The sequence below is a fragment of the Drosophila innubila genome, assembly GCF_004354385.1.
Source record: "Drosophila innubila isolate TH190305 chromosome 2L unlocalized genomic scaffold, UK_Dinn_1.0 4_B_2L, whole genome shotgun sequence".
Classification (NCBI taxonomy): Eukaryota; Metazoa; Arthropoda; class Insecta; order Diptera; family Drosophilidae; genus Drosophila; species Drosophila innubila.
Genome location: NW_022995372.1, coordinates 9436665 through 9463340, shown reverse-complemented (window position 1 = coordinate 9463340; position 26676 = coordinate 9436665). Strand labels below are relative to the sequence as shown.

Below are 26676 nucleotides of genomic sequence, written 5' to 3'. Positions count from 1 at the left end.
AAATAAAACATAAAATATTTTTCTCATTATGCAGCGCACAGCGCGTGAGTCACGTGGGCGGCGGCCCATTTTGTGTCCAGGACAACCAGCAACAACATATTTATTGCTACCAATTAATTTGAGCCAAAAATATTTCAACACACCCTAGACTCCTCCCTTCCCGTCCCGTCCCATCGAATATTCTGCACCATGCTCCAAGTATTTCAATTAGTTGCCGTCGGCTGCATAATAAAAACAACGCGAACCTGATAAAAAAAATAAAAGAAATTGTTACTAATTTGTTTTTATTGTGATTTATGCGGACGCCGTGAGCGACACGGGAGAGAGAACCGTTGGACAAAGAGAGCGTCCACCAAATGTGATCCAATTAAAGCATTGAATTTAATTGCCAAATATTTAGCCAGAATTTTAATTATACCCTGTACACTTGGAATTATTAAAGCGGGTATTACATTCGAGTATCAGTAAATGACCATTGCAAATCCTTATAAAATTAAAATAAAACTTTGTTAATCTGAGGAAGGCAACTCCCAAATCATAGTATTTTGAATGGTTTCTAAAGCTGTCTACTTTTTAATAAAGTTCGAATTTGAAGTGCATTTCTAAAGATACTTGATTAATTTCTGGCAGACGCATAACGTATCTTCCATTAATGATAGTCTTGGGGTATTTATTAAGATCATTTTCTACATATACTTTCGCTGTGACTAGAAGTGAAGAAAGGTAACTCACAGCCGACTACACTTCTTTCACTGTTGTTTTCATGTTTTCATTGTAAATAAATTTGTAAAAGATAAGCACTTGAACTTGAAACTGGTTCAATGTTGCATTGCAAAGCAAACAAACAGAAGCTCAATCGAGGCTGTCTATTAGCGATAAACTGTGGAAACTATCATACTTACAGGGCTTATGAACTGTTCATTATTTATATTAATAAATAATGGTTTAGTAAACATAAACATACATATATAATTTATCATAATCAGAGCTCTTGAACGAAGATAACATTCCGAGGTGTTTCATTGCTTGCTACAATTTAACAAAACTGAACCCAAACAAGATAACTCGATTTCAGCCTTAAAAACAAATTCTTATCTGAAAATTTAATTGATATCAATTTACAAAATGAATAATTATTAAATTTTAATTGTAAGCTTGTTCCACTTTTCATAACTGTACAAAAACAAAAACCTATTTTCGCTAAGATTGCCTTCATAGACATCCTTTTACTTTATGTCGAAATGCCTTTAAATTTATTTTGCTTGTGAATATAAATTATTAATAAAATCTGAAAATATGAATAGAAATCTGCAGGACAAATAAAATACGAAATTGAACAAATGTGCTCTAAATAAATATACAATATAAATATTTTATGAATTCAAAGTAAATAAATTGTAGCTTAGTTTGAATTTAAAATTCATATTTATGACAATTAAATGTGCACTCTTATTGCTATTGATCTATTTAATGTTCATCACTAAAATGTACAAGAAAAATTTAAATTTTGCAGCATGTTGCAGCTTCAAGGTTGCAATTTTGGTGTGCTCTAGCAATGCTATCGAAAAAAATGAAAATAAAAAACCGAGAGCTATAGAAATCAAACAACTAAAGCAGCAACTTTTGTCAACCAGTTTTTCTGTGCAATCCCAATCCCAATCCCCGCCCACTTACCACTACCTGTGCGACTAATTCATTTCATATTTTTGCAACATTTTGACCAAAAAGTTTTGCTAGAAAGAATAAAAATAAAAGAGAAAAAATTCAACCCAAACAATGCGACTGATTGAAAACTTTTTTAATTGATTTTTGTAAACTTCATCTTGTTCTTTCTCAGCAGCCAAACCCGAACTCGAACCCGAAACCAAGTCCAACCAACACCGTCCAGAGCTGCTTACCAACAATGGGCAATACCCATAACCAGAATCGTTCGGCCTTAACGCCGCACGGCAGCACGGCCCTTGAAAAGTCACCAGGAAGCGGCAGCTTGGTCAGATTGCCCGTGGTCGGTCGGACGGCCGTTGGGACCGGGGCGGGGCTCGAGGAGAGACGCAGCAGCAGCAGCCGGACGCGAGTTTTGAGTCGTTTGGTAAGCCAGAAGCGAGTTCGGGATGTGTTCCTTCAGGCGTCCACATCGGGCTTACCAGCCACCAACAACAACACTGGCACTCACTCAACGCCCTCAACGTCGCCGTTGTCCGAGTGGAGCGCACCGGAAGTGGAGCATGGACAATTGAATGCCAACGCAGAACAAATGGATTTTCGTAAGTCAATTTCGAGTTTAGCTCCATTTTAGCTTGTTTTTCTTCTGATTTTTTTTTATACGTTTTTACTTTGATTCTTGTTTTTGTTTTTGCTGCTGTTGGTGCAACAAATTCAGTTTGTCAGTAATTTCTTTCCTTTTTTTATGAATTCCCTTCTTCAACCTGAAACCATACATATCAATATCAACATCATGGAACAACATTTCTATACCCTAACCTCAACCGTCTTGAAAGCAAGAATATTAGATCTATAACTATAGCTAATTTCTCTGAATAGAAGGGTTTTAGGCTCTACCAACTTATCTATTAAAATAAAATTTAAAAAAAAATTATATTCATATTTTTTTAGTTTACAGTTCAGCTTTCAAATAATTTTCTTCACTTCTAAATAATTTGAGAATGCGCTGAAAAAAGCGTATAAGAACAGTTTAAGCTTAAATCTTCTTAACAGTTAAGTTTTCAGCAACTTTATTTCCTATCTCTCTCTCGATCTTTTTCTCTTCTGTTTAACTTACGGGTATATCATAGTTGAGTTGTCTAGTCAATAACAATTTTAAGGTGTCCAATATAGCAACTTTTTTTTACATTTTTCTTTTCTATTTTAGCTGACTTTTGTCTTATTTTGAAACTCTGGCAACCCTGCAAACTCGCTCTATGGCGCTTTCACGTGCCTCCTCCTTTCGACTTATTGCAATTTAAGCGTAGTTTAAATAAGAATTTTAGAGCAAGTTTTCCAAAAAAAAAAAGTTACAACTTTTCATTGAAGTTTTATGAAATTTTCTGGACTCTGTTTGACTCTTTCTCTCTCTGCCTTTGTGTCTTTTTGTCTCTCTCCCTGTATTGTCTGCCCTTGTTGTTGGTCTGCGCTCGACTTTTTGAATTTCTGAGCTTTACTTTTCCTCCCCCAATGTTGTTTTTGTTGTTGCTCCTACTAGCGTTGTTTCGGCCCGGGCTTCTACATATACGGTGTTCGTTCCTCCACACCCTATCCGACGGGGTTTTGAGTTTTGTGTTAGCTGCTGGTAACTTATTGGCAGTTTGGCTGGAAAAATAATATCTCTTAGTTGGCGTTACGTTTGCATCGGCAAAGTGAAATAAAAAATTTATAGATTTTAGTTATTCATGTGAAATCTTTAAGATGCTGCTTTAAAATAAGTATTACCAAAAATAAAAAACATTCAAAATATGACTGCTTGCAGTTCAAAGCGAGCACGTTCACAATTCATAACTCACACAGATAGACAAGCACACACATACAGATACATACAGATACAGAGAGCCGACCCATTTCAAAAACTCAACACTGTCTATTAAAAAATGCGTTGACTTGAAAAAGAAATGTATAAGAAATCTGCAGACTGTTAAAACCCAACAGCTTTACTTCAGTTTCTAACAAATTGAAATATAACCCAAAAACGCATTGGATGATGTCTTAAATAAACCGAAGTTCTCACACTCTAACTTATACAATACCTGCCGTATAACAATTAACAAAAGTTAAGAAAATTTTCTAATTATTTACATTAAACAATACTACATTCATTTTATTGCATATTTAATATTTCAAACCTTTAAAGGACTTTCTTTCTCAAAAATGTTGTATAAAATCCTATGTCAGCTCAGATATATATTGGTCCTACTATTTATTATATTGTTTCATAGCAAACTTTAAATTCTTGTAAAACTTTGACTATTGTAAAACTAGTTTAAAATGGGCAAAAATGTTCTTAACTGGAAATTAAATTTTCGTATAGTATTATAAAATTAAGAGCAATTTAAATTTAAAATATTTTTAAAATCATCAACTAAGTTTTACATTGTATAAGAAAATCTATTAAGTTCTAAAATAACAGCAATGGCTATAAATTAATTTGGGCATTGCATTATAAATAACTTAGTCTATAGAATCAATTGGAAAGTGTATTCAAATTGACGCTGAAATAACTCAGCGAGCATTTTGTGCTGCTGCTGCTGCTTTTCCTGTTTACAAAGACGCCATCCAATTCGTAAAGGAGGAGAAAAAAGACGGAACATAGGATGGGGGTATTGGGTAGTTGGAGGGGGTAGTTGAAGTGGGAGGGGTAGGAAGAAGCTGCTATATCAAAAAGCAATTCAAAGGCGGCTGCATGGCTGCCATTGCAGCGGGCAAAGTCTAAAATCAAATCAACGAAAAATCCTAAACGTGCCAAGGCGCGGAGGCTTCTATCAAAAATTCCCTTTCAGCGCGAGAGATAGCGGGTCCATGCCACGCCCCCAACCCTTCAAAGCAAGGCCTCCAATTCCAACTCGTGTACACACACACACATACACAGGCAGATCAGGGTGAAATACAGATATACAACAAAGTTTTGGGCCTCTTTCAATGCATAAATTCATAATTCATGTGGACCATAAGCAAAACTCAGCGGCCTCCATTTGCGAATATAAAAAGGAGCCATGGAAATTGCGTCCATAACGAGAATGCGTTGGTGTTAAGCCTGGGATGGGGGACGGGGGTAGTGAGGCCTGAGTTTAGGCCATAGAGTATCCGCTGTCGGTTGGCAACTGGTCGCTGTTGCTGTTGCTGTTGTTGCGCTTCGGCTTAGTTTCTGCAACGCGCAACCAGAAACCAACGGAATACCCGACAACGTGCTCAATTAAGCGCCAACTCATCCGCACACCTCTTCCCCCTCTCCATCCCTCCCATACCCTGCCACACACATTCTCTTAGAGAAAAAAGTTGACCATGGCACGTGGCAGGCCGCTAATATTTATGGCAATTAGTTTTAATAGTTTTGCTTGTACAAATTTGTGTAAAGCTGTAAATTTCTAAACTCCACACTCTATGATATTGCCATCTCTATCGCACACATTCCCTCTCCACTATCAGTCTCGCTCGCACTTTCGGTACATAGTTTAAAAACTGTGTAAGGTTGTTTACATTTTGTTTAATATTATATTAATTGTTTGTTGTTTTGGAATTAAATATCAACATAAAATTCATCTCGTTTTATGTTGTGAACAAATAAACTTTTAACTATTTTGAACAACTTAAATTTGCCAACATTTACATGAGTATCTTAAATTTTAACCCAACTATTGACATTAATATTTTTTTATAAATTTCCTTAATTAAATTGGACATTAAAAGCTCAATAAAAACATAGGAATTCAAAAGTTCGTTTAGTTTTTAATTGCCTCCCAAAAGTATGCAACTAACGACGGAAAAAAATCTGAATTAAAAGGTTTGTTCAACCTAGAAAATTGCAGAGCTTTTGAAGTTGCATCTGTGCAATCGCCACTCTAAAAGCACACACATACAAGTGCAAAGATCATTTTTGATAAACTGCTTCTAATTAAAAAAAAGTGCAAAATATTGTTTTGTTTCAGGAACTCAAAATAACCAAAAACCCATACATCTTTGGTAGGCATTCGATTGGCTAACATTTTTGACACACCCCTGTTTTTTAAATGTTAAATATCTCATGACTAACATATACTGATTAACCCAATATTCACCATGTAAAAACCGGAACTTGTAATACTAGTTCCAAAATTAACTTACTTGGTGCATTTCACTTACACTTAGTTCATTTTGCTTGTACATTTAATTCGATTGGTTTGTTCTAGTTCAACTGCGGCTTTAAGCCGCCAACAACAAACCAGCTCGTGTGCTCTCTTCCATTAGCGCACATTCGCTCTCCCACTTGCTCTCTCACGCACTCACGCGGCTTGGCTTCCAGTCGTGAGCGTGGTTTCGTTCTCTCTTTGCGCTGCCATAAACCAGTTGCTCTTGTTGTTGTTAGTAACGCTTTGTACTCGCTTCCGCGCAGATCGCTCCAGTTGCAGTCGCAGTCGCAGTCGAAGCCATCGTCGTCGTCGCATTTGGATAATTGGAAAATGTGTGTGTGAAAAGTGAAAAGTTTTGTTAGAATTGGCACTTTGAAGCTCTACAAACTCAGCGTAAAAAGACGCAGAGAGAAAGAGATATAAAAATATACAACACTTTAACAGGTGCACACTCAAACTTGTTGTTCTTCTTCTTTTTCCATCTCCTCTTCTGGTTATCTTTTAATGCTGCGTCTCCTGTGTCTGTGTTTAAAATTGGCTTTGTCTTTGTTTTGTTTTCAATTTTCTTTAATTGCCAAACACACAAATTAAACAATTTGATTGCGTGTTGCTGAGCCACAAACAAAAAAGACTTAAAAAATAAAAAGATATAACAAAAAAGTGACGACGCCACACCGTTCGCATTCCCGATTCCCGTTTCCCGTTTCCCATTTCCATTCCCAAAACTTGTCAGTGTTCCCGCATCCCGCTAGCTGACCCATAACCAAACCAGTTTCAAGTTATTTTTGTGTTGGTTTTTCGTTTACTATTGTTTTTGTTTTTTTTTTTTTTGGTTTTTGTTTAGTTTTGATTTTTGATGTGTCGCTTTTCACCTCGTCATTTGTCATTATGTTTAACCTTTTGCTTTGAGTTCATTTTCCATATGGATTTTCATAATTTTGTGCTATGGTTTTCAGTTTCAGTTTTCAGTTTACTTTTTGTTTGGCCACTTCCAATAAGAGAGCGTGCTCTCACACGCTCACGCTCTCTCGCTTTCTCACTCTCCGGTTAGTTCATTTGGCGCTCACTCTCTCGCGCCACGTTCCAGTGATGCTTTGTTTTTATTTACTTTTATTTCATTATTATATTTTACATATGTCGCGTTTCTTCAATGAGTCGCAAATGCCACAATTGTCTGTCATAAATCAATGAGAGTACGTTTTATTTGGTTTTTTTTCCAATTGTTTTGGAATTTTTAAGCACATAGCTCATCTTTTGGCACTTGAATGTCTGTTTCTCTCTATCTTTCTCCCTCTATCTATCTTTCTTTGGTTCGCTGGCCAGCAGATGACGTCGTCAGCCTGGACTACAACAGCGACTCCATCGAGTTCCACAACTGCGGCAGCGACGATTGTTGCCATGCATCGAGCTCCACATTGACGCAGCAGCGCCGACGCCTTCACTCCCTATCCATCTCTTCTTCAAGCAACGATTCCGATTCCGATTCCCTCTTCGGTAACTAAGCACACTATCGATATTTTTGCAGACACACAAGTCGGATCAAAAATATCTTTATAAAAAATATTCAAATGAATCCGTTATTAGACCCCGTACTTAAAAAAAGTACAGGGGGTCTATTGGGTTTGCTTTAACGAATATGTGCTTAACAGACAGAAGGAGGCGTGGCAGACCCTATAAAGTATATATATTCTTGATCAGCATCAATAGCCAAGGCGATATAGCAATGTCCGTCTGTCCTTCTGTCCGTCCGTCTGTCCGTCTGTCTGTCTGTCTGCCTCTCCGTCCGTCTGTATAAACACCTAGATCTCAGAGACTATAAGAGCTAGACATACCAAACTTGATATGTAGATTCCTCCATATTGCAGGCAGATCAAGTTTGTTTCTTTTTTGAATCGGTCCACTATATCATATAGCGCCCATAGGAGCAATCAGTAGAAAATTATGTTTTTGTATGAAAAACTTTTTTGTTTAATAAGATATCCTAACCAAACTGATACAATAAGCATAACTTAACTTGGTTTTGTATATTCTGTCCAAAGTTGGTTCAAATCGGACCACTATAACATATAGCTGTCATAGGACCGATCGGGTGAAAATCAAGTCTTAGTATGTAAAACTTTTTAGTTTTATAAGATACTCGTATATATATAAAATTTATGCATTTTGAAAATATTTTTACATATAATGTTCTCCATGGTAACTTAATCCGAATACTCGATTTATAATTATCATGATAATATTTTAACTCATTTCAATAGATTCAAATAATAAGGATTTGCTGGAGCTACAGCGACGTTGTCGGGCGGATAAGATCGCCTGTCTGAGTCTGAGTCAGATCACGTACCTGAGCATTGCCAATGAGCAAACGGAGCAGGAGACGGAGGCACAGGTGCATAAGGATTTGTTGATAACGCCGGAGAGCTCGCCGGACGAGCGCATGGCGTTGCAGCTGGGCAAGAAGTTGGCCCAGGTGCTGGGCAACACCAGCACGCCGGCAATGGAGACGCCACTAACACTAGCACCAACAGCGGCAGGAGCAACAGGAATGGGAATGGGAGTGGGAGGAACAGGAGGCGCAGGAGGAGCAGGAGGAGCAGGAGGATCGGCAGGAGTTTCTGTTGCGGTGGCAACACCGCGTGTTGATTCACCCCTGGGCAACGCTGAACTGTTCAACATATCGAAGGCCAAGAAAGTCGAGTTGCAGAATCTGTCATCGCGTTTCAGTGCTGCCGTTAGCCAAACAGCATTCGCATCCACATCCGCATCCGCACCTGAGGCATCAGGTGAGTTACACAAATGTCCTTTTGGACAGCTGGTCGACGCATTTATTTGCTCATTTCGCATTCTGAGCGAGCTTGAGGCGTTGAAAGTCACGTGGGATTCGCTTTTGCCATTACAAACGCATTAAGAGTGGTTCAGTGGTGCTCCGACTGTGTGGGTGCGTAGGTGGTGCCGTTCAGTATGTGCCTTTTGCCAAAATTCGAGAATTATTCAAATTCCCACTTGGCCGGCGCAAATAAACGAATCGAAATGCGCCGCGCGGAACAAACCCAATCTTCTGCTCCAGGACCTTCACTTTGTTGTTGTTGTTGTTGTTTATGTTCTTGTTGTAGGAGCACTTGATGCCATGTGTATGCTCAAGTGTGTGACCCTTGTGTCCGAAAATAACAAACAACAACAAAAAGAGAACGAAACTAAAAGCCTCGTCCTTTTTTTCAGTGCTCTGCGCCAATTTCAAAGGTAAACACAAGAATCGAAGACAAGTGCTTCTCAAACTGTAATGTTTGAGTGCACAATCCTCAAAGGATGACTCAGATAATTGAACTTTTATCATCTTCAAGGACAGCAGTCACTATATATAGCGAATAAACGAAAAAGTTTACAGTTTTTTTTGACAAGCAGAAAATGTTTAAGTGGGATTTTTAATACAATTTTAAAAGAATATTTCTAAATGTATCTATCAAATTAATAATAATTGTATATAAATATAGCATTCAAATCTTAAATGTTTTTGTGATGTTTGTATTATAAATTGTAAACTCCATCTTTCAATCCTTTTTCTTTAAAGTATTCATCATAGATTTACATAATTATTTTAGCTTATCTCCCATTTTAAATTGGATTGTATTTAAATTAATTAAATTAAATATTCGTTTTATTAATTTTAATTATAATTGCTAATGGAAAACTCATAATCAATTAAACATTTTTGTGTACACAACAAGTCTTTTTAGCTACGTGAAAAGCCACATTTCCTTTTTTGCTCATAATGTAGTCAACCCATTTCTTAAGGGCATCCGAAAAATGTGCTCTAAGTTTTTTAATTAACTCGTGTCGTTGGCTCCCTTTTTATTTTTTCCTTCTTCCCGACCTTTTCAACTCTTTATTGTTTTTGCAACTGATCCGATCAGTGTCGCCTAAAATAACGCAATATTAAAGTATTGAAAAAAAATTACGAAGACTAACTGATATTCTATGCCATAGTAATATAGAGTAGCAGATGTATTTACACTTTTGTTAGTTTTTAATTTTTAAAATGGAAATCTACACAAAGCTTAATGGTTTACAAAAAAAGCAAGCTCTGTATTTTTCCATAAAATTGACATACCCTTAAAGTGTTTAAATTGCCTACAGAGTATACGCACAAAAAATAAGTCAAACAGTCAGCCCTAAAGTAATTATTGGCACATTTATGCAGAGGCTCGCGCCCGGTTCACATGATATTTTAAATATATAATTGCCATCTAAAATATATATAAACCCTCCTCGATCCCTCAACATCCCCGGCATCCCTGAAATTGCTCCCCAATCTCCGTCTAATTGCGCGTCCGCCGCTTGGCTAACAAACAAAAGCGAACATGGCTCGATGGGTTTTGGGTTTAAGGTTCAGTTTCACGTTTATTTTATCCAGAGTTTTTTTTTATTTGGCCTGCTCGACAAAAACATTTGTAAAAACTTAAAAATTGCGAACACGTCTTCATTGTTTACAAAATGTCGGCCGGAAACTCCAGCTCCACGACCCCTCTAGGCTCTCTGTTTGATTCCCCATTGTTCCTTGGCTAAAATAAAATACAGCAGGGAAAAAAGCAAATTTTAAATTTTAATTAAATCATGTTGTATAGAATAATGCACGTGGGAACACAACAAGAAGACAAGGCGTCAGGAAAGGGACGAATGTGGGGGGTGGGCATGGTCGCCTGGGTCCTACAGTCAATGATGATGGCCGCGATAAGCGCTCCACTGGGTGTGCTCAGGCGCCACCAGGCAGCGCTCAAAATTGGCTACAAAGGCAAAATGCGCCTTCAAGTATAATGGGCCAACTCAATTGAGTAACGGCCAAGGCGAAACCGTTATGCTCTCTTGCCCAATAGCGTTTAATAACGCATTTCTATGAAATAATGGCTCTCAACGTAGTTACATTTACAATTTGTCCAATATTTGTTCATTGAGCTCAGCAAATTGACTTCCTCCAAAGTGTTGATTGAATAGATCGCATTAAAGTTTTCCCGTTAAAATCTTCAATTACTTCTAGAAATTTATTTAAAGTCATTCCCATTAGAGAAAGACCACACAACAAATTGATTTTACAGGTTTCTATAAACTTTACTCAAGAGTTTAATATACGGTAACTTTTTTAACAGTAATTATTTCATTTGTTAGTTTTCCTTTATGGAAATTAATTTAAAGTGACTCACATAAAAATAATGCACCCAAATTTAATATTGAAAGGTAACACGGTAACTTTTTGAACAATAATTATTTCATTTGTTAGTCATCATTTATGGATATTGATTTAAAGTTACTCATATAAAACAAAAACCCACGAAAATTTGATTTTGAAAGGCTTCTATAAACGAAAGAGTTTATACGGTTACTTTTTGAACAGTTATTATTTCATTTGTTAGTTAGCTGTTTAAAAATGAACTTGAAGCTAATAAAATATATCAATTAAAGTTTCAACTCAAAGATCAAAATCAAATAAAAATTTCTTTAAATAAATCAATTAAGGAGGTCAAAACTTTACCTTTTAAATTAAACACGACACTTTTAAAACTTTAAACGCCGAATTTGTAAAGCTGAAACAGCTACAAATTTGAATGCCCCTTATTCAGTTCCCAACCAGGGGTAAGCATTTTTCTTAAGAAAATAAGGCTGATTGCGAGCAACATTTTTCCAAAAATTTTCCTGGCGTGCAATGTGAAGTTTATGAAAAGCGTATCTTATCTTTAGAATTTTCCATCCTTTGAGCGTGTCAAGTTCGATGCCGAACTCATATCAGCCACTTCAAGCTCTACAATCTGCTCTACAAATTTGCGCTACAAATGCAGCCTCGTCATCCATTTGATTTCATCTTCATTCATTTCAGTAGCAATGGCAACAACAACTTCAACTCCTACGCCAACACCAATTTCAACTGCAGCTTCAGCGACTCCGTCGTCGACGCCGCTGGAAACGCAATCAACTGTTATAATTTCGTTTAAATCATCTCAAACACCTGTGCAGTCTCAAGCAACGCCGTCTGACAATGCTGCCAATAAGGAGGAGCATTCGGAGCAGCAGTATAGGGATAACGAGGAGGGAGGAATCGAGGGGGGACCGTTGCCACCTCCACCTGGTTACGGTACGCCCACGAATCTCCTGCTTTCGAGCAATGTGCTCAAAAAGGTGGCCAGCTTTTCGGTCGAAAGATCAGGGAACAGCAGCAGCAACAGCAACAGCGTCTCCAATGCTCAGTTATTGGCAGCTGGCGAGGAGAAGGACAAGGACAAAGAGAAGGAGAAGGAGAAGGAGACTACGCTGACGGCGACGTTAACAGAGCAACAGCAGCAGACGGTCGCTGCCGGCGCTGGGTCGCGACGAGGTTCATCTTTTGTACCGGAAAAGTTAAGCTTCGCTGCATATGAAAAGTTTGAAGGTAAGTCTCACCAAATATTCTAGAGTTTCCCTTACGCTCCCCTCAGACTCAAGTCAAGCGCAGCCAGCGGGAAAGATGTAAAGGGGGAAGCTACCTGGCTTAAATATAAGTTTAACCAACGATTTTTGCGCATTTCTGTTTGCTTTTTTGTTAAACTCGTCAAATTGGCGCCACGTTTGATTGCGTTTGCTGTTTGCCCAAAGTTAACAATTAGTTTTCCTCTCACTCAGTTTTCCCTCACCCCAAACCTTTCCCCCTTGATGTAACTCAAATCAGTTAACCAATCAAAAGACAATGCCAACTTGAGTGAATCATTAGACAAATGGTAAGTTACATTTTGTAACAAGCGTGAAATAGCGTGTTACGAGTTTGCCAGCATGTTGTCTGCAGCGTCACCTACTGGCAAAAGTTGCAAAACTTAAATGTTTAAGTCTTCAAGATAAAAACGCTAAGAACACAAATTTTTGACTTGAATTCTTGATTTTCCATTGATACTAGAGAGATTTTGTGAAAATATTGAGCTTATAAATTTAAAAACTTGAAATGAGATGAAACATTTATTTGTCAATTAAATTACAAATTATTTTACAATACAATTATTTTACAATACTTTTTCGATTGCTAGTGTTTTGTTGTGTATTTGTAATATTTTCATTATGGTTTTTAAAATAAATTTTACATAAGTTATACAACTTATTTTATTTTTATATGGAAAAAATCAGAAATAGTTATGTAACTTAAAAACTTTTGATCTCAAATTTTAGTGCAACAGATATTTTCTTTTATGGTTAATTGTTTAAAAATGCAGCTTTTAACTTTAACCGTTGCAAGTTTTTAGATCTTTTATGGACTTAATGGCTTCATTTATTTCTGGTATTTCTGAAATTTTCCATTCGAGTCAAATATTTGTATTAAGTATTCCGTTTTCTCTGCAGTTGACAGCTTTGCAATTTTACAAATTCTTTTTCTCCCTAGGGGCAACATTGCCCCACCTCTCTATCCGACTCAAGCTCCTCTCAAACTGTTACCCATTCCAATCAGAAATTGTCTTAGCTCGTTCTGATTAGATTAAAGTTTCATTTTGTTGTAGGCAGTGAGTATTTGTGTTGCATACTTGCGGGCGCTGTCTTTAAATCGATGCGACGCGTCTTTACGCGCTTCTAAACAAGCCACAAAAATTCGCTTGCCACACACACATGAACATTCACTAACACAGGCAATGAAAACTTGCGGCATTTTTGTGCTTAAAATTCCGTATGAAAGATATTTGTGTCTAAAACTATTTTTGCACCGTAAAAGTTTGGCCTAAACGCCGCCAATTTTTTGGGCAGCTGGGCGTATCCGTTGCCACGCCCACATATAGAGGGAGAGAGAGTGGGATAGGAAGAGAAAGAGCACGCTGATTGGCTAGCTAGTTGATGTCAGACATTGTAGCCTGGTATCTGCATGTTGCATGCAGCCGGCAGCTGCAACAACGGGAATCGCATCAACGTCTGTTGCAAATTAATGCAAACAAACATTTTAACGCCTCGCTAGACAAACAACAACAACGACAACAACAATAACAAAAGTTGCATTGCAATCCAAAGCCACACGGACACGCAATTTGCTGGCTTGTGGCATCTTCTTCTCTTCATCCTAATTCAGCTGCTTAGTCCGCTGCCACATGCGGCAAGCTGCAGCTGCAGCTTCTGGTGTTGTTGTCACTGTCTGAAGTGGCCATCAATTCTTCGTGGCTTTTCCCCGGGCAACAACAGAAACAACAACAGAACCAGAAGCAAAAGCAGCAGCTTTTTGTCGCGACTTTTCATCAGGCAGCGGACTCTGGTCCAAAATCTGATTTATATGCCCCGGACAACGTCACGTTCGCTGCTTTAGGAGGCGGCATTTGGGGGGAGAGAAAGTTGGCGGACAACATAGCCAAAAAGCATCATCAAGGAGGAGCAACAACAGCCACTGGAAGCTTCTGGCTCTTGCCACAACCGCCAATGCAACCGCAGCCCGAAGTTGTTTGTGCAACGCGTAATCAAACAATATTTTGGTGTACGAAAGCAGCATCAGCAGCAGGAGGAGCAGAATGAGAAGAGAAAGAGGAGGACACAGTGCGAAAAATTCAACTACTTTCTACTAATTTATTTATACATAGTATCTTAGAAATTAATCCCATATTACAATCAAGTTATAGCTAGAGCAGCAATGACAATGTTAATTTCTTTCTAAGATAAAACTTACTTTTGTCAAGAGTTTTAATCCTATTACAAGTACGAGCTGTTTAGTCTGAAAATTTAAAAAAAATTAGTAAAATTATCCGACTAAAGAAGTGCTTTGCATAATAGACAAGCAAGAGCCATTTAGGAGTTCTCAGCAGGAATCTTAAGTTAAGTTTAAAAAAAATTTTAATCTATGATTTTTCGAGCAACTTCTGTGATTTGTAATTCAAGATTATTTCCTATTTGTATTTCTGCTCATTTCAAGTATAGATTTTTAGAAACCCAATTACTTAATCCGAGGTCATACGAACATAATTTAAGTGTGACTTTTTCTCTCTGTGTAAGAGGTGAAGAAGGAGCAGCAGCGTCCACTAGAGATCTGCCATTGTTTGTTTTTGTTGTGGTGGTTGTTGTTGTTGTTGTTGTTGTCGTTATTGTGCTTTGTGGCTTTCTCTGTGCAACGTTTCATTTTCATCGCTTTGCTGTCTGTCGAGTTGGGCGAACGAAAGTGTTGGCTGCCAGCATCGACGTCAGCTTCAGCGTCAGCGTCAGGCGTCATTTCTGCCGTTGATGAATGCAACGCATGCATGCGTGCAACGATACGGCCCTCCTTATCCTATCACTACTACTACTGCCTTCCCTACCACTCTACCACCCTCTCCTCATCCCTCTTCCCATGTGTTGCCCACTCGTCAGCAAACGAAGCAGTTATGCAAATTTTGGTTGGCCGCCAATTCGCGCAGAGTTTCATCAAAAGTTGCCAAGCGACGCCAGCTAAGTTGGCTACCCAATTTCCTACTATCTTCCCCTCTTCTTCGCCCATCCTCTACCTCTATTTCATTGGCATGGGTCTACCTCAACTCATCAGAGCTGAGGCGCAACCTCATCGTCACATTGGCCTATCAATGGACGAACGCTTATCAGCTTTGATTACACGCAGCTAATGATCATTGTTCGTGTTGCGATTCGTCTCAACGTTCGGTTTTCACTTCGTGTTTACTGCTTTTAAATTTGTGACGTATTCAATTGTATTTTAAATTTGACACACATCAATTGATGTATAAATTTGAACCCTTTCTAAAATCATTACAAATGATTAAACGGATAATAATTACAAAAATGCATTGAAGAGCTTGAGAAGTAGTAATAAAAACAAAAATTCATAAAAGATAAAAATAAAACAATAATAAAAATTAATAAAATCCCTAACTAAATATCAATTAAATATTTAAATATTTATTAACAATATTTATCTTTTATAAATAGAAAGCTGAAATAAAATAATGGTAACTATACTAAAAAAATTCAAACTCAAACAAAACAAATATTATATAAATAACGAAGTATACATAGTAAAGGCAATTAGACAGTTTCTTTTAAATAGAATATAATGTTTTTGCACTAATAAAAATTAAAGAGGTTAATTAAAAAGAACTTTCCAAACAAACAAATTCAAGAAAACTTTTGACTTATTTATGAATAAATTATTTTTTTTATTTAGACAGTCTCTTTCTCTCTCTTTCACTCTATGTCCCAATGTCTTTATCGTTCGCTTATAAATTGAACTGACTATCAGTTACCTTGGGTATCAGCTGGATTGACCAGCTTTATAAAGCTTTACAATGACTAACACTTGAAATTGACATCAATTTGAACAGTTTAGATTAAACAAAAGTCAAAATATCGTAAACTGTTTTAATTGATCTACTACGAAGGTGCCAGTGATACTACTATTAACTACACTGAGAGAAAAATGAAATTATAAATTCGTTTTGGGATAAATAATATTTCATTTTATTTCAGTTTCGCTCAGTGAAACTTGTGCAACGAATTTAATTGTTAAATAAAATCAGCAGTTTCTACGTATTTTAAACGACTTTGGTTATCTAATGATACGAGTGTATCAGAGTTCATTTCAAATGACTCAGTTCTGTGAACATTTCGTGACGCACTTTTAATCCGAATCTGAAGTTCGGGGGAAAAGTTAGAAACATGATTCAGTGTAGAAAGAGAAAGATTTAAAATAAATAAAAAAGAAATGAGGAACCCTAAACTTGAATCCTTATCAGACATTGATATGACAGCGACCTTGCCAGGGCGTTGGCAGACGTAACTAAGAGAGCGAGAGAGAGAGAGAGCAAGAGGGAAGAGAGAGTGTGGAGAAGTCGCACTGCAGTTCGGCTAGCTAGTCACTAGAACTGCCACTTATCAACTAAGCAAAGCAACTAACTCAACTCGAGCGCGTAGTTCCAGCACAACAAGTACAAGTGTTGATAATTTTGATAAGAGACTCGACACATTCAATTTCACCAAATGAGAAGTAAAAATAATGGAAAATATAAATATTGACACTCTTGACAGTCAACTACGCGCTTCGGTTTAGTTCAAATCGTTACCAAGTGATGCAGGAATCATGTCCAGCCCAGGAATAACACACACACTCACTGCTCCAGCGCTGAGCAACGTCTGGTGCACACTTCTGGCCAGGCACGCAGAGAAGCCGCCAGAGCAGCGACCGGAGTATCACGTGCCAATTAGTCCGCCGAATCGTAGCATTATGTGGCGCCAGCCGGAAGCATGCCACATGCCCAGCGTGGAGTCGACACCATCGCATTATCGCCAACTAATGCCAAAGACCCGTCCAAAGCCGCAGAAGCCACCTGATGTCGCCCACGACTGGCCAGCATCCGTTACAGAGTCCGTCCCCCCTCCCAGTCTGGCCTTTAGCATAAGCGTGCACATTGTCAGCCTTCGTTTTGATCCACACGCGCTTGACCCACAGCTGGCAATGACCAACGATTTCCCCAACGCTTCCCTTTCCCCAATTCCCGCTCCAGCTGAACGCGCTGACAGCCAACGTAAGTTTTATTTGTTATACTCTAAACAAACAGAGTATACTTACTTGAATGTCATCAATGGCAATCGAATGAATACGTGAAGTATTTGCTTATATATGTAATCTCTGTGAATAGATGGTAGAAATTAGGTCATTTTTAATTCTTGTTAACAGACTTAAGGAAATACAGATAGAAGCTTTATAAGCCATTATAAAATATATAAATTCATATACGCAATGATTCCATCTTTTTAATTTTATCAAAGATCTATACGCTTTTATTAGTCTTTATAAACAAATTTAAAAATTCGGCAGCTAATCCATTCGTATATTTGTCTGAACAATCTGTAATTACAAATAAATTTTCTTAGTAATAATCAATGAATCAAACAGAAACCAATAAAGTATACGGTAAAAGGTTCTATTTCAGTTTTTTTTCTTTCGGTTTCGGTATCAGTACCGGTACGTAACGGTCCGACCAATCATTTTTGAAACATTTTAAAATGATTAGGTGTCGTTTTATAATAATTATGACATCGAAGTTAATATCAAGATCATGAGGAATAAAATTTTTTGAACGAATTTAATAAAATTTGAATGCAGAATTAATTAAGATGCCAAACCATGATAAAAATGACATTCCGCTTGATAATCGGTACAGTTTTGACAAAGTTATGACATTTCGAAGTTGCTCAAGTCTCTGATCTAGTAAAATTAAAAGTCCAAATATTTCTTAATTTTGACATGATTTTTTACAGAAAAATGAAAGGCCTAAGAAACAAGTTTAAAGTGTCGTTTTATACTAATTACGATATAAGGAGTTGATTAAAAGTAATAACTTGAGATTGAAAATTTTTAATTTTCAAAATATCAAAGGGACCATTACCAAAAAAATAATTAAAATTTTATAAATGCAAAAAATTTAAATGCAGTATGAATTAAGAGACCGAGTCCTGATCAAAATCGCATTTTGATTGAAAATCGGGTCAGTGTTCTTCAAGTTATGACGGTTGGAAGTGTGTCAACTCTTTGACCTAGCAAGTTTACCACAACCGTACCGGTACAAACGTTTCGGTTTTCGTTTCTTAAAAGAGAATTAATTTCAGTAACGGTTTCATTTCCGGTACTAAAAATGAAGCGGTTAGTTTCGGTTAACGGTTCCGATACCGCTTAACATGTTATTCCCTAATAATAATGCAATAACACTTGTTATACTATTGATCTGCTTTCAAGCCATTTAAGATTTTAAGGAACACAAATTGAGATCTTAAGCTCAAAAATACTTCCAGACTTTATGTTAAAGTATAATTTTCATATTATTTTGTTGGTATTTGGATTCTTGTTATTATATACTCGCCTTAATTTATTTTCCTATAATTAAAGAGTGTACTCAGTATGACTTGAGAAACTTGCGATCTATCTATTATTATTAGAAGTAGCAGTTCAGTTTATTGTCATACAATGTCATATAATTTATTAGGCAGCTTGCTGGGTATTAGATAAAAGTAAAAGTTTTCTTTCATATCAATCTTCTGCACCAGGCATTTCTTTTAAAAGTAATTGTCAATCATTGAAATCAAAGAATATATATAGTAATAAAACTTAGATTTCATATTATCTCAAGCTATCACTCATGCAGGGTATCTTATCTTCGTTTTCAAATTGACTAGCTTATATATATTTTTTTTTTCATGATTGTTTTCTGACTTCTTTGGACAACAGCTAAATTTATTTATGCCTAATGTTTTGGTAGCCAACACGTCTACACCACCCTCTCCCTATATTTTTCTCTCTCTCACTCTCTATCACCTTATGTGCCTTCTCCCAGAGCTTTACAAAATTTCTTTTGACTTTTTCTCGATGCGCACACACACATAAATCATTGTGTCTGCCAGTATTTGGGTTCAAGTTTTGTATCGGAGCCGCAGCTGTGGGCAAAGTTTATAAATCACCCTTCACCGACCACATTGTGTACTCTTCACTCACTTTCTGCCTCTTTCTTTATGTTTCATTTTGCAGGTCAAATGCTGATCAAATGGTTAATCTCAACGCTGCACAGCAATTGTAATGGAAATTCTGGACAGGATTCGGTGAATGCAATGGCATTGCAGTTTTGCAATAATCTTAAATATGTTGGCGTACTGAAGCAGATCTCCAATGAACAGCAGCAGGAAACGATGTCCGGATTTAGTGTAAGTTCAATGAACTCCCCATTCGCGGAAATTGGTCATCGAGCGGAAGTTGTCACGGCGTTGACGGAAATAGATCCCCAGTGCACGTAACTAAGTTTGGAGAGTACTCTTCTGTTTGGAATAAGTCATTAGCTATTGATAAAAGACAAACAGACAGACAGCATCCGCTTGCCCTACCTTTCTCCCTCTCTACCCTCCCCCCTCTTTTTCTGCATATCATGGGCATATTCTTTCACTTGAGCCGCAAAGTTGTGCCGGAAATTAGCATTCCATTGCTAGGCAAATTGCAATGCACTTTCATTTGGCCAAGCTGCTGCTCTTGTCAGTTGCATAACTGTCTCCATCTCCCTCTCTCTCCCCGCTTACTCTCCTAAATGACGACGAGGCCTGCAAGTGGCAGAACTTGTTAAGACTTTGCCGTCAACTCACTCTTAGCTGGCCATTGAAGTTGGCCCTGCACAAAATGTTCTCACTTTTATGTACAGGGTATAAAATGTAGAAAGGATATATTAAGTTTTTAAATGAAAAAATATGCTTTACATTTAAATGTATAGCCATGTCTATCAGTCTATATGAACAACTATATTTTTGATCATGAAATACTAATTTTAAATATTGCAATTCGTTGAAAATCTTCTTTTATTTCCCTGTGGTATAATTTTCTTCCACCGATCAACAAAATATGCGTAGCTTTTAAAGCGCGCTAGAAATTGCATAAATACACCCAAGAATTAAAAACCATTTTCTACATATTTTAATATTTCAAATTTCTTATGAAAAAACAAAAAATCGATAAATCTGTAATTTTTCTTTTATGAAACAACAATTCTCTTCTTTATTTGGCGTTGCGTAGAATGCAATTTTAAGCTAGATATTCATTTTGAATTTACATCACTACAAGGTATAAAGTTTTAAAATAAACGATTTAAAAGGAAAATTTTTAAATTTGATTCCTACAATAATTATAGGGACTCTCATAGTTGACTTTGCTCGATTGGAGCCATCACCATTCGTTTTTCATTCCAGCTGCATGCTAAATTATGAAACCAGATAGTTGAATTTTTAAAAGGGAGGAGGGGTCAGTCGGTTGTTTGCTCGACCCTCGAACTAATGGACTATGTAATAGTTTACTTTAGGCAACGCTCTAAAATGCTACACTGACTAACTAAACAAATCAAAGGCGTTGACCAATTTTGATGTTGCTTTAATTACGGTTTAACCTAGGTACCGTTAGTCCGCCTTCCCCACTGCCACTGCCAGCTTTTACCTGAAGTTAATGTTAAGTGTTATTGACCTGAGGACATTACAACGGTCCAAAACACTAACAAATAATCAAGCACTCGTCTATGGGCCAAATTAGTTTAGGCCAAAAGTTTTAGCCACAGCAGCTTAACCTCAAATCCCTACACAGCCAGAGAGTAACTGCGGGAGAAAGAGAGGAGAGTGAGCGAAGAACGCTGTTAAGTGATTTTCTATGTGATGATACTTGAGCTCTTCAGATTATGATATCACAAATTTCTTCGTCTCATCCTGTTTCCCATGTCCTTTTGTCCCAAGTCCCGTGTCCCGAGTCTCATGTCCCGGGTCCCATGTCCCGTGTCCCGTGTCCGATGTCAATGTGCGCGTCATCAAGTTTTTGGGCAAGAGTCCAGAAACAGATTCCAGCTTAAGCTCCACTACTGACCCTCTCCCTCTCTCTTTTCCTTCCTTTCTCTGTCAATCTTCCTCTCTTTCTAATGCTTGTTGTGCCAGTGGTTGTTGCTGCTCATTGAAAGTTTGTGCGTTTTTATTACTTTGCCGCCAGTTTGAACTTTGTGTGTGTGACATGGCAACGCGTGAGAAAAGATAACTCCTGCCAGCTGTAGCTGAATTACAGGGTATTTACATAATTAGAGTCGCACTTTAGAAAATACCTTGAGAGATAGCAGGGATATTGAATTAAATAAAAATACGAATAAATAAAATATAACTAAAATATAAACGAGATTTACAGGGTATTAACTAGCGTAAAATGGACATTAAAGACAAAATAACTTTATTCGCAACAGATAATAGATTTAGCTTGCATTTATTGTCAGAACAATGTAATTTAGGGAATTTACTTGGATTGTAAAGTTAAATGTATAAAAAAAATTATGTAACTACAATACTAGATACAAGTTAATAGTAAAAAATATTTAGTGCTTGCAATGTGCTAATTAATTAAGTGCAAGTAGAATAGACTTCTAGTTTTTAATTTACTTTCCTTTCTGACATAAAATATTTGATTTATTTTTAAAATGGCTTTAAAAAAGTTCAAGTTGCTGTACTTTTAACTTGCCTTGTTATTCAAGAGAATTTTGCGATTATTTATCCCTTCATTTTAAGCGAAAATCAAATTAACGGGTAGAAAATGCTAGATGATAGATCGATTACCAATTTACCTGGCTAAATCCTGATAATTATAATGAACCATTGGATGCTGCACAAAAGTCAGCTGGAGCTCTGTGAACTGTAATTAAAAATGGAAATTAAAGTATTCGGTGGAAGTTTACACCCAACACTCGAATATACACTACCACACACACACACACACACACACACACAGTTGTTTTTAATCAGTTCGAGTTGCTGATTTAAATCACCTAAAAGAGATGACGAACGCGAATCAAATGCAACAGCTGCAAACAGGAAAGATGGTTAGAGAAAGGTGTGTGAGTTTGCGGGTGTGAGTGTGAGTGTGTATGGGATGAGTGTAAATAGTAGTCGAGGGAGTGTGGCCACGTTATCGCACTTAGCGCCATTTGCTCAAGTGTTTGCACTTTGGCGTTGCCAGCAATTTGCATGTTGTTGTCACATTTGAAGCCACCCACACCGCCTATCCACTCTATCCACTCTAATCCTCTGACATTCCTAGACAGACAAGCATCCTAATCCCAGCCTGAATCCAACGCATGACATCTCACAAATAGGTAAGCAGCAAAAACTGCAACAATAGAACTAGCAAAGTTTAAAAATGCAAATAGTTCACGAACCGAACTGGAAATACTGTTACAGTTTAGTTTTCAGATCAGTAAGCAAATATCAAAACCTAAATTCTAAATTTAAAAAAACGGCCATGTTTTCTAGATACATTTTGGATATTCCTTTTAAAAATCGATATTTAAGGCTATGGACTAATGCCTCTAGTAAGAACTTAATGGTTGGTTAAAAGTTGAGGAAATTTAATATTTAAAGCCCTTCAATGAATTCGAAATGCGTATTTTTATTTACTTATATTTGATATAATATGTTTAGATTCTGATTTTCTTTAAATTTCGAAGCATACTACAAATTTGAATTTTAGGAAAACAATATAATGTAATGCTTACGTCTTTTGAAACAGATTTTTGTTAAGTAAAAAAATATATAGAGACTGTTTCCTTAAAGCTAGTCTTAAAACCTCTTCAGAAAAAAATTAAATGGAAGAGAGAGGAAGAGAAAAATAATGGAAGTCAATTTTTATTTAAAGCATGTTCCTTCCTTCGTTAGATATCTCCAAGTAAAATCTATTTCATAGTCAGTCTATTCTAACATTAAAGATTATTAGAAACTGACGTCAAATTCCCGATGCGGGGCACCACGACAGCAACAATGACGTCTGCACCGAGCTCACGTTTGAGTGTAGACAGCGCAAGGAGAAAGGGGAATCAAGGAGAGAGGGAGAGAGAGAGAAAAACTTGAAAGTGCGGACGGCTTTTAAGCTTTGTCGGTTGGTCCACTTGAGACCCAAGAAATGAACCAAATGCACTCCGGCTGCAATTAAAAGTCAATGGGCTAATACAAGTTCATCTCAAATTTATATTTATTTTTTCCATTTTTTCGACAGCCCTACGAGATGTATCAGTGGACGCATACGGAGCAGCCGACTACATCGCTGCCTCTGACGCCGGGTAAGCTGGATAAGGTGGCAGCGTGGCCGTTTTCCAGCACGCCGGCGGGACAGAAGCAGCTGGAAGGCAACTCCATTCCACCCGACGGCCAAAAGATGTTGCAGCAGATTCTTCGCAAGCGTCTGCTCAACTGTGCCACATTGGCCGAGGTTCATGCTGTGGTCAATGAGCTGCTGAGCAGCGTGGATGAGCCACCTAGGCGACCATCGAAGCGTAGCATCAACTTTAACGAACTGATCAATGCCAGCGAGAGCACAATCTACGAGTACAATAGGCCGGTGGAAGGCAAATGTTATGCGGATGCAGGCACTCAAACGGAGACGGCGTCGGCGACGGAGGAGGATGAGGCATGTCCGGGTACGTGTAAATGTGGAGCGACCAAGGGTTTGGCGACGGAGCCAGTGCAGCAAAATCTGGAGCTGAGCAAACAGAATGCAGCAGCACCGCCTCCGCCACCACCACCACCACCGCCGCCGCCTCCACCACCACCACCTCCACTACCCGGTATAGCCGCAGGAGCAGGAGCACCACCACCGCCACCACCTCCACCGCCGCCCATTTCAGGCGGTGCACCTCCGCCGCCACCAGAGCCCGCCAGTGCAGGTCCAGTGCCTCCACCGCCACCCCTAAGTACGTCCAAATCGGGATCAAATCTCTCGCCTGCCCCTTTACCAGATCCTGCTGAGGGCAATTGGTTCCTTCGCACAAGCAGTAAGTACCAAGCAGCCAAAAATGCAATGCATTTATAAAAAGATAGAAGATTGATATAGTCTAAATACAGTAATTTATCAATCGACAATTTTACGTAGAGTCCAACTGAAGAATTAGGATAGCGAATCATTTGGGCGATATTTTGGTTCCAGTGGGAAATAAGTAAAATTTAGAAATAAATAAAAACAATTAAAAGAGAATTGGATTTACCATCTGAATGGAAAATTATGCGAGTGAAATGTGTTTATTTAAAGTTAATAAATGAAAAAAAAAGAAGCATAAAAAATAAAATTTTGAAATAAATTACAAATTAAGCTACTCACATTTTCATTTCAAATAAAAGGTTAATAATTTGTAAAGAAATACAGTAAATGAAAATCCTATTGACTCACCTGCTCTTTACTCTCCTCCCGCCCTCGCAGTACAACGGAAAAGCGCTGTTAACCCGCCTAAGCCCATGAGACCGCTTTATTGGACACGAATTGTGACCAATGTGCCGCCTGTGCCGCGTCCACCGTCGGTGGCCAACTCAACTGACAGCGCGGATAACAGCGGCAGTTCGCCGGAGGAGACGCCCACAACTGGGAGCTGTGCAGCCACAACACCAGCAGTAGTTGTGCCACCGCCAACACCAGCACCGTCCACTAAGGAGATCTGGACAGAGATCGACGAGACGCCACTAGACAATATCGATGAATTTACAGAGTTATTCTCCCGGCAAGCTATTGCGCCAGTTAGCAAGCCAAAGGAGCTGAAACCCAAGCGTGATAAGTCCATCAAGGTTCTAGATCCAAAACGTTCCCGCAACGTAGGCATCTTCGCGAGAAGCCTTCACTTGCCCTCCAGTGAGATTGAGCATGCTATTTACCATGTGGACACATCGGTGATTAGTCTAGAGACGCTGCAGCAGATCAGCTATATAAGGGCAACCGATGAGGAGCTACAACGGATCAAGGATGCCGATGGTGGAGACATTCCTCTGGATTATCCAGAGCAATTCCTGCGCGACATCGCCCTCATTTCGATGGCCAGTGAACGCATCTCGTGCATTGTCTTCCAAGCGGAATTCGATGAATCTGTGACGTTGCTCTCACGGAAATTGGAGACGGTGTCACAGCTGTCACAACAACTGATAGAAAGTGAGGATCTCAAACTCGTCTTCTCCATCATTCTGACGCTGGGCAATTATATGAATGGTGGCAATCGACAGCGTGGCCAGGCTGATGGCTTCAATCTGGATATACTCGGCAAACTGAAGGATGTCAAGTCCAAGGAATCCCACACAACATTGCTGCACTTCATCGTACGCACATACATTTCCCAGCGTCGCAAAGAGGTCCTGACTCCATTCAATATGAAGTTACCCATACCGGAGCCACCGGATGTGGAACGTGCCGCGCAACTAGACTTTGATGAGGTGCAACAACAGATCAAAGAGCTGCACAAAAAGCTGTCGGGTGAGTGCAAAGCGGCCCAGCAATTCCAAATATTATTAGGGAACAAAGTTGTGACCATAAGCATAATAAGTACTTCTAATTTCATTGAATTAGCATTGAACAAAAAAGTTTTTATTAAATTCCATTTATCTAACATTGAAAAATAATTGCTAATCAATTTATTTTAAGTTAAAAAGTTTCAATTTTCATTAGCTACTACTTTTTTCAATAAAAACGTAGTTAATTAATATTTATTATGATTATTTTTTATCAAACTATTGTTTCGTATTTTACTCATTATTTGTAATGAAATGATAAATGCACTAAAAACGTAGTTACTTAACGTATAATCATTATTAATTGTAGCTTGCAAACAGACAACTGCACAGGTGCTAAAAGCGTCCAGTGATCATCAGGAACCCTTCAAGTCCAAAATGGAGGAGTTTACCGCCAACGCAGACAAATCGGTGGCCAAGTTGCATCAGTTGCTGGACGAATGTCGCGATCTCTTTCAGGAAACAATGCGTTTCTATCACTTCTCGCCCAAGGGATGCACACTGACCTTGGCCCAGTGTACACCCGACCAATTCTTCGGTTACTGGACAAATTTTACCAACGATTTCAAGGATATTTGGAAGAAGGAGCTCGCAATACTGGAGAACGAATTGTAAGATATTTAATTGTTCGTATAATTTACTTAACTTAATCTCTTTTCTTCCATATATTTTTAGTAAATTGAAGAACATGAAAAAACATGCACAGGCGGAAAACCGTCGCAATACCTGCGCCAATGTGCAACCCAAACGGCTTTTGTATAAGGAGCGCATGGTGCTGCGACGCAGCCAAAACTAGTTGTTAATCCAAAATTAGCTTTAGTCCCGTTTAAGCTTAATAATAAAAATTAAAAAATCCTCGCAGTGTTCAAAATTATTTCGAATTTCCTTACGTCTGAGGTTGTTGATAATTCGACGTCGTCGTCGCTTATTTAAATGACCACCAGCACTGACCAAGTGAAAATTTGTAATTGAAATTTAGAATGTTCAGGGAATCCTCTATTTACTGTGATGTGATTGTGAAAAGTACCCGTAAAATACACGCACAAATTGCGCTTTTCACATACAGATTATTTCTATCAATTCACTATTTAACCAT

The 26676-nt window shown here is 38.0% G+C and overlaps 1 protein-coding gene across 4 annotated transcripts; it reads left to right on the top strand.

Moving 5' to 3' along the window:
* The first annotated feature begins 1840 nt into the window (after nt 1-1840).
* LOC117779928 (protein cappuccino) lies at nt 1841-26451 on the top strand. Of its 4 annotated transcripts, XM_034616280.1 has the most exons (9): nt 1845-2264; nt 8072-8351; nt 8397-8596; nt 11680-12228; nt 19294-19466; nt 23314-24088; nt 24511-25545; nt 25891-26191; nt 26256-26451. In XM_034616280.1, the coding sequence occupies exons 1-9, from the start codon at nt 1904-1906 to the stop codon at nt 26374-26376; spliced, it is 3795 nt and encodes a 1264-aa protein (XP_034472171.1). In that variant the 5' UTR covers nt 1845-1903; the 3' UTR covers nt 26377-26451. The 4 variants fall into 4 exon arrangements, with proteins under 4 accessions (XP_034472168.1, XP_034472170.1, XP_034472171.1 ...); XM_034616277.1 differs by having other exon boundaries at nt 1841-2264; nt 8072-8596; XM_034616279.1 differs by having other exon boundaries at nt 1842-2264; nt 8072-8596; nt 11683-12228.
* The last annotated feature ends 225 nt before the right edge of the window (nt 26452-26676 follow it).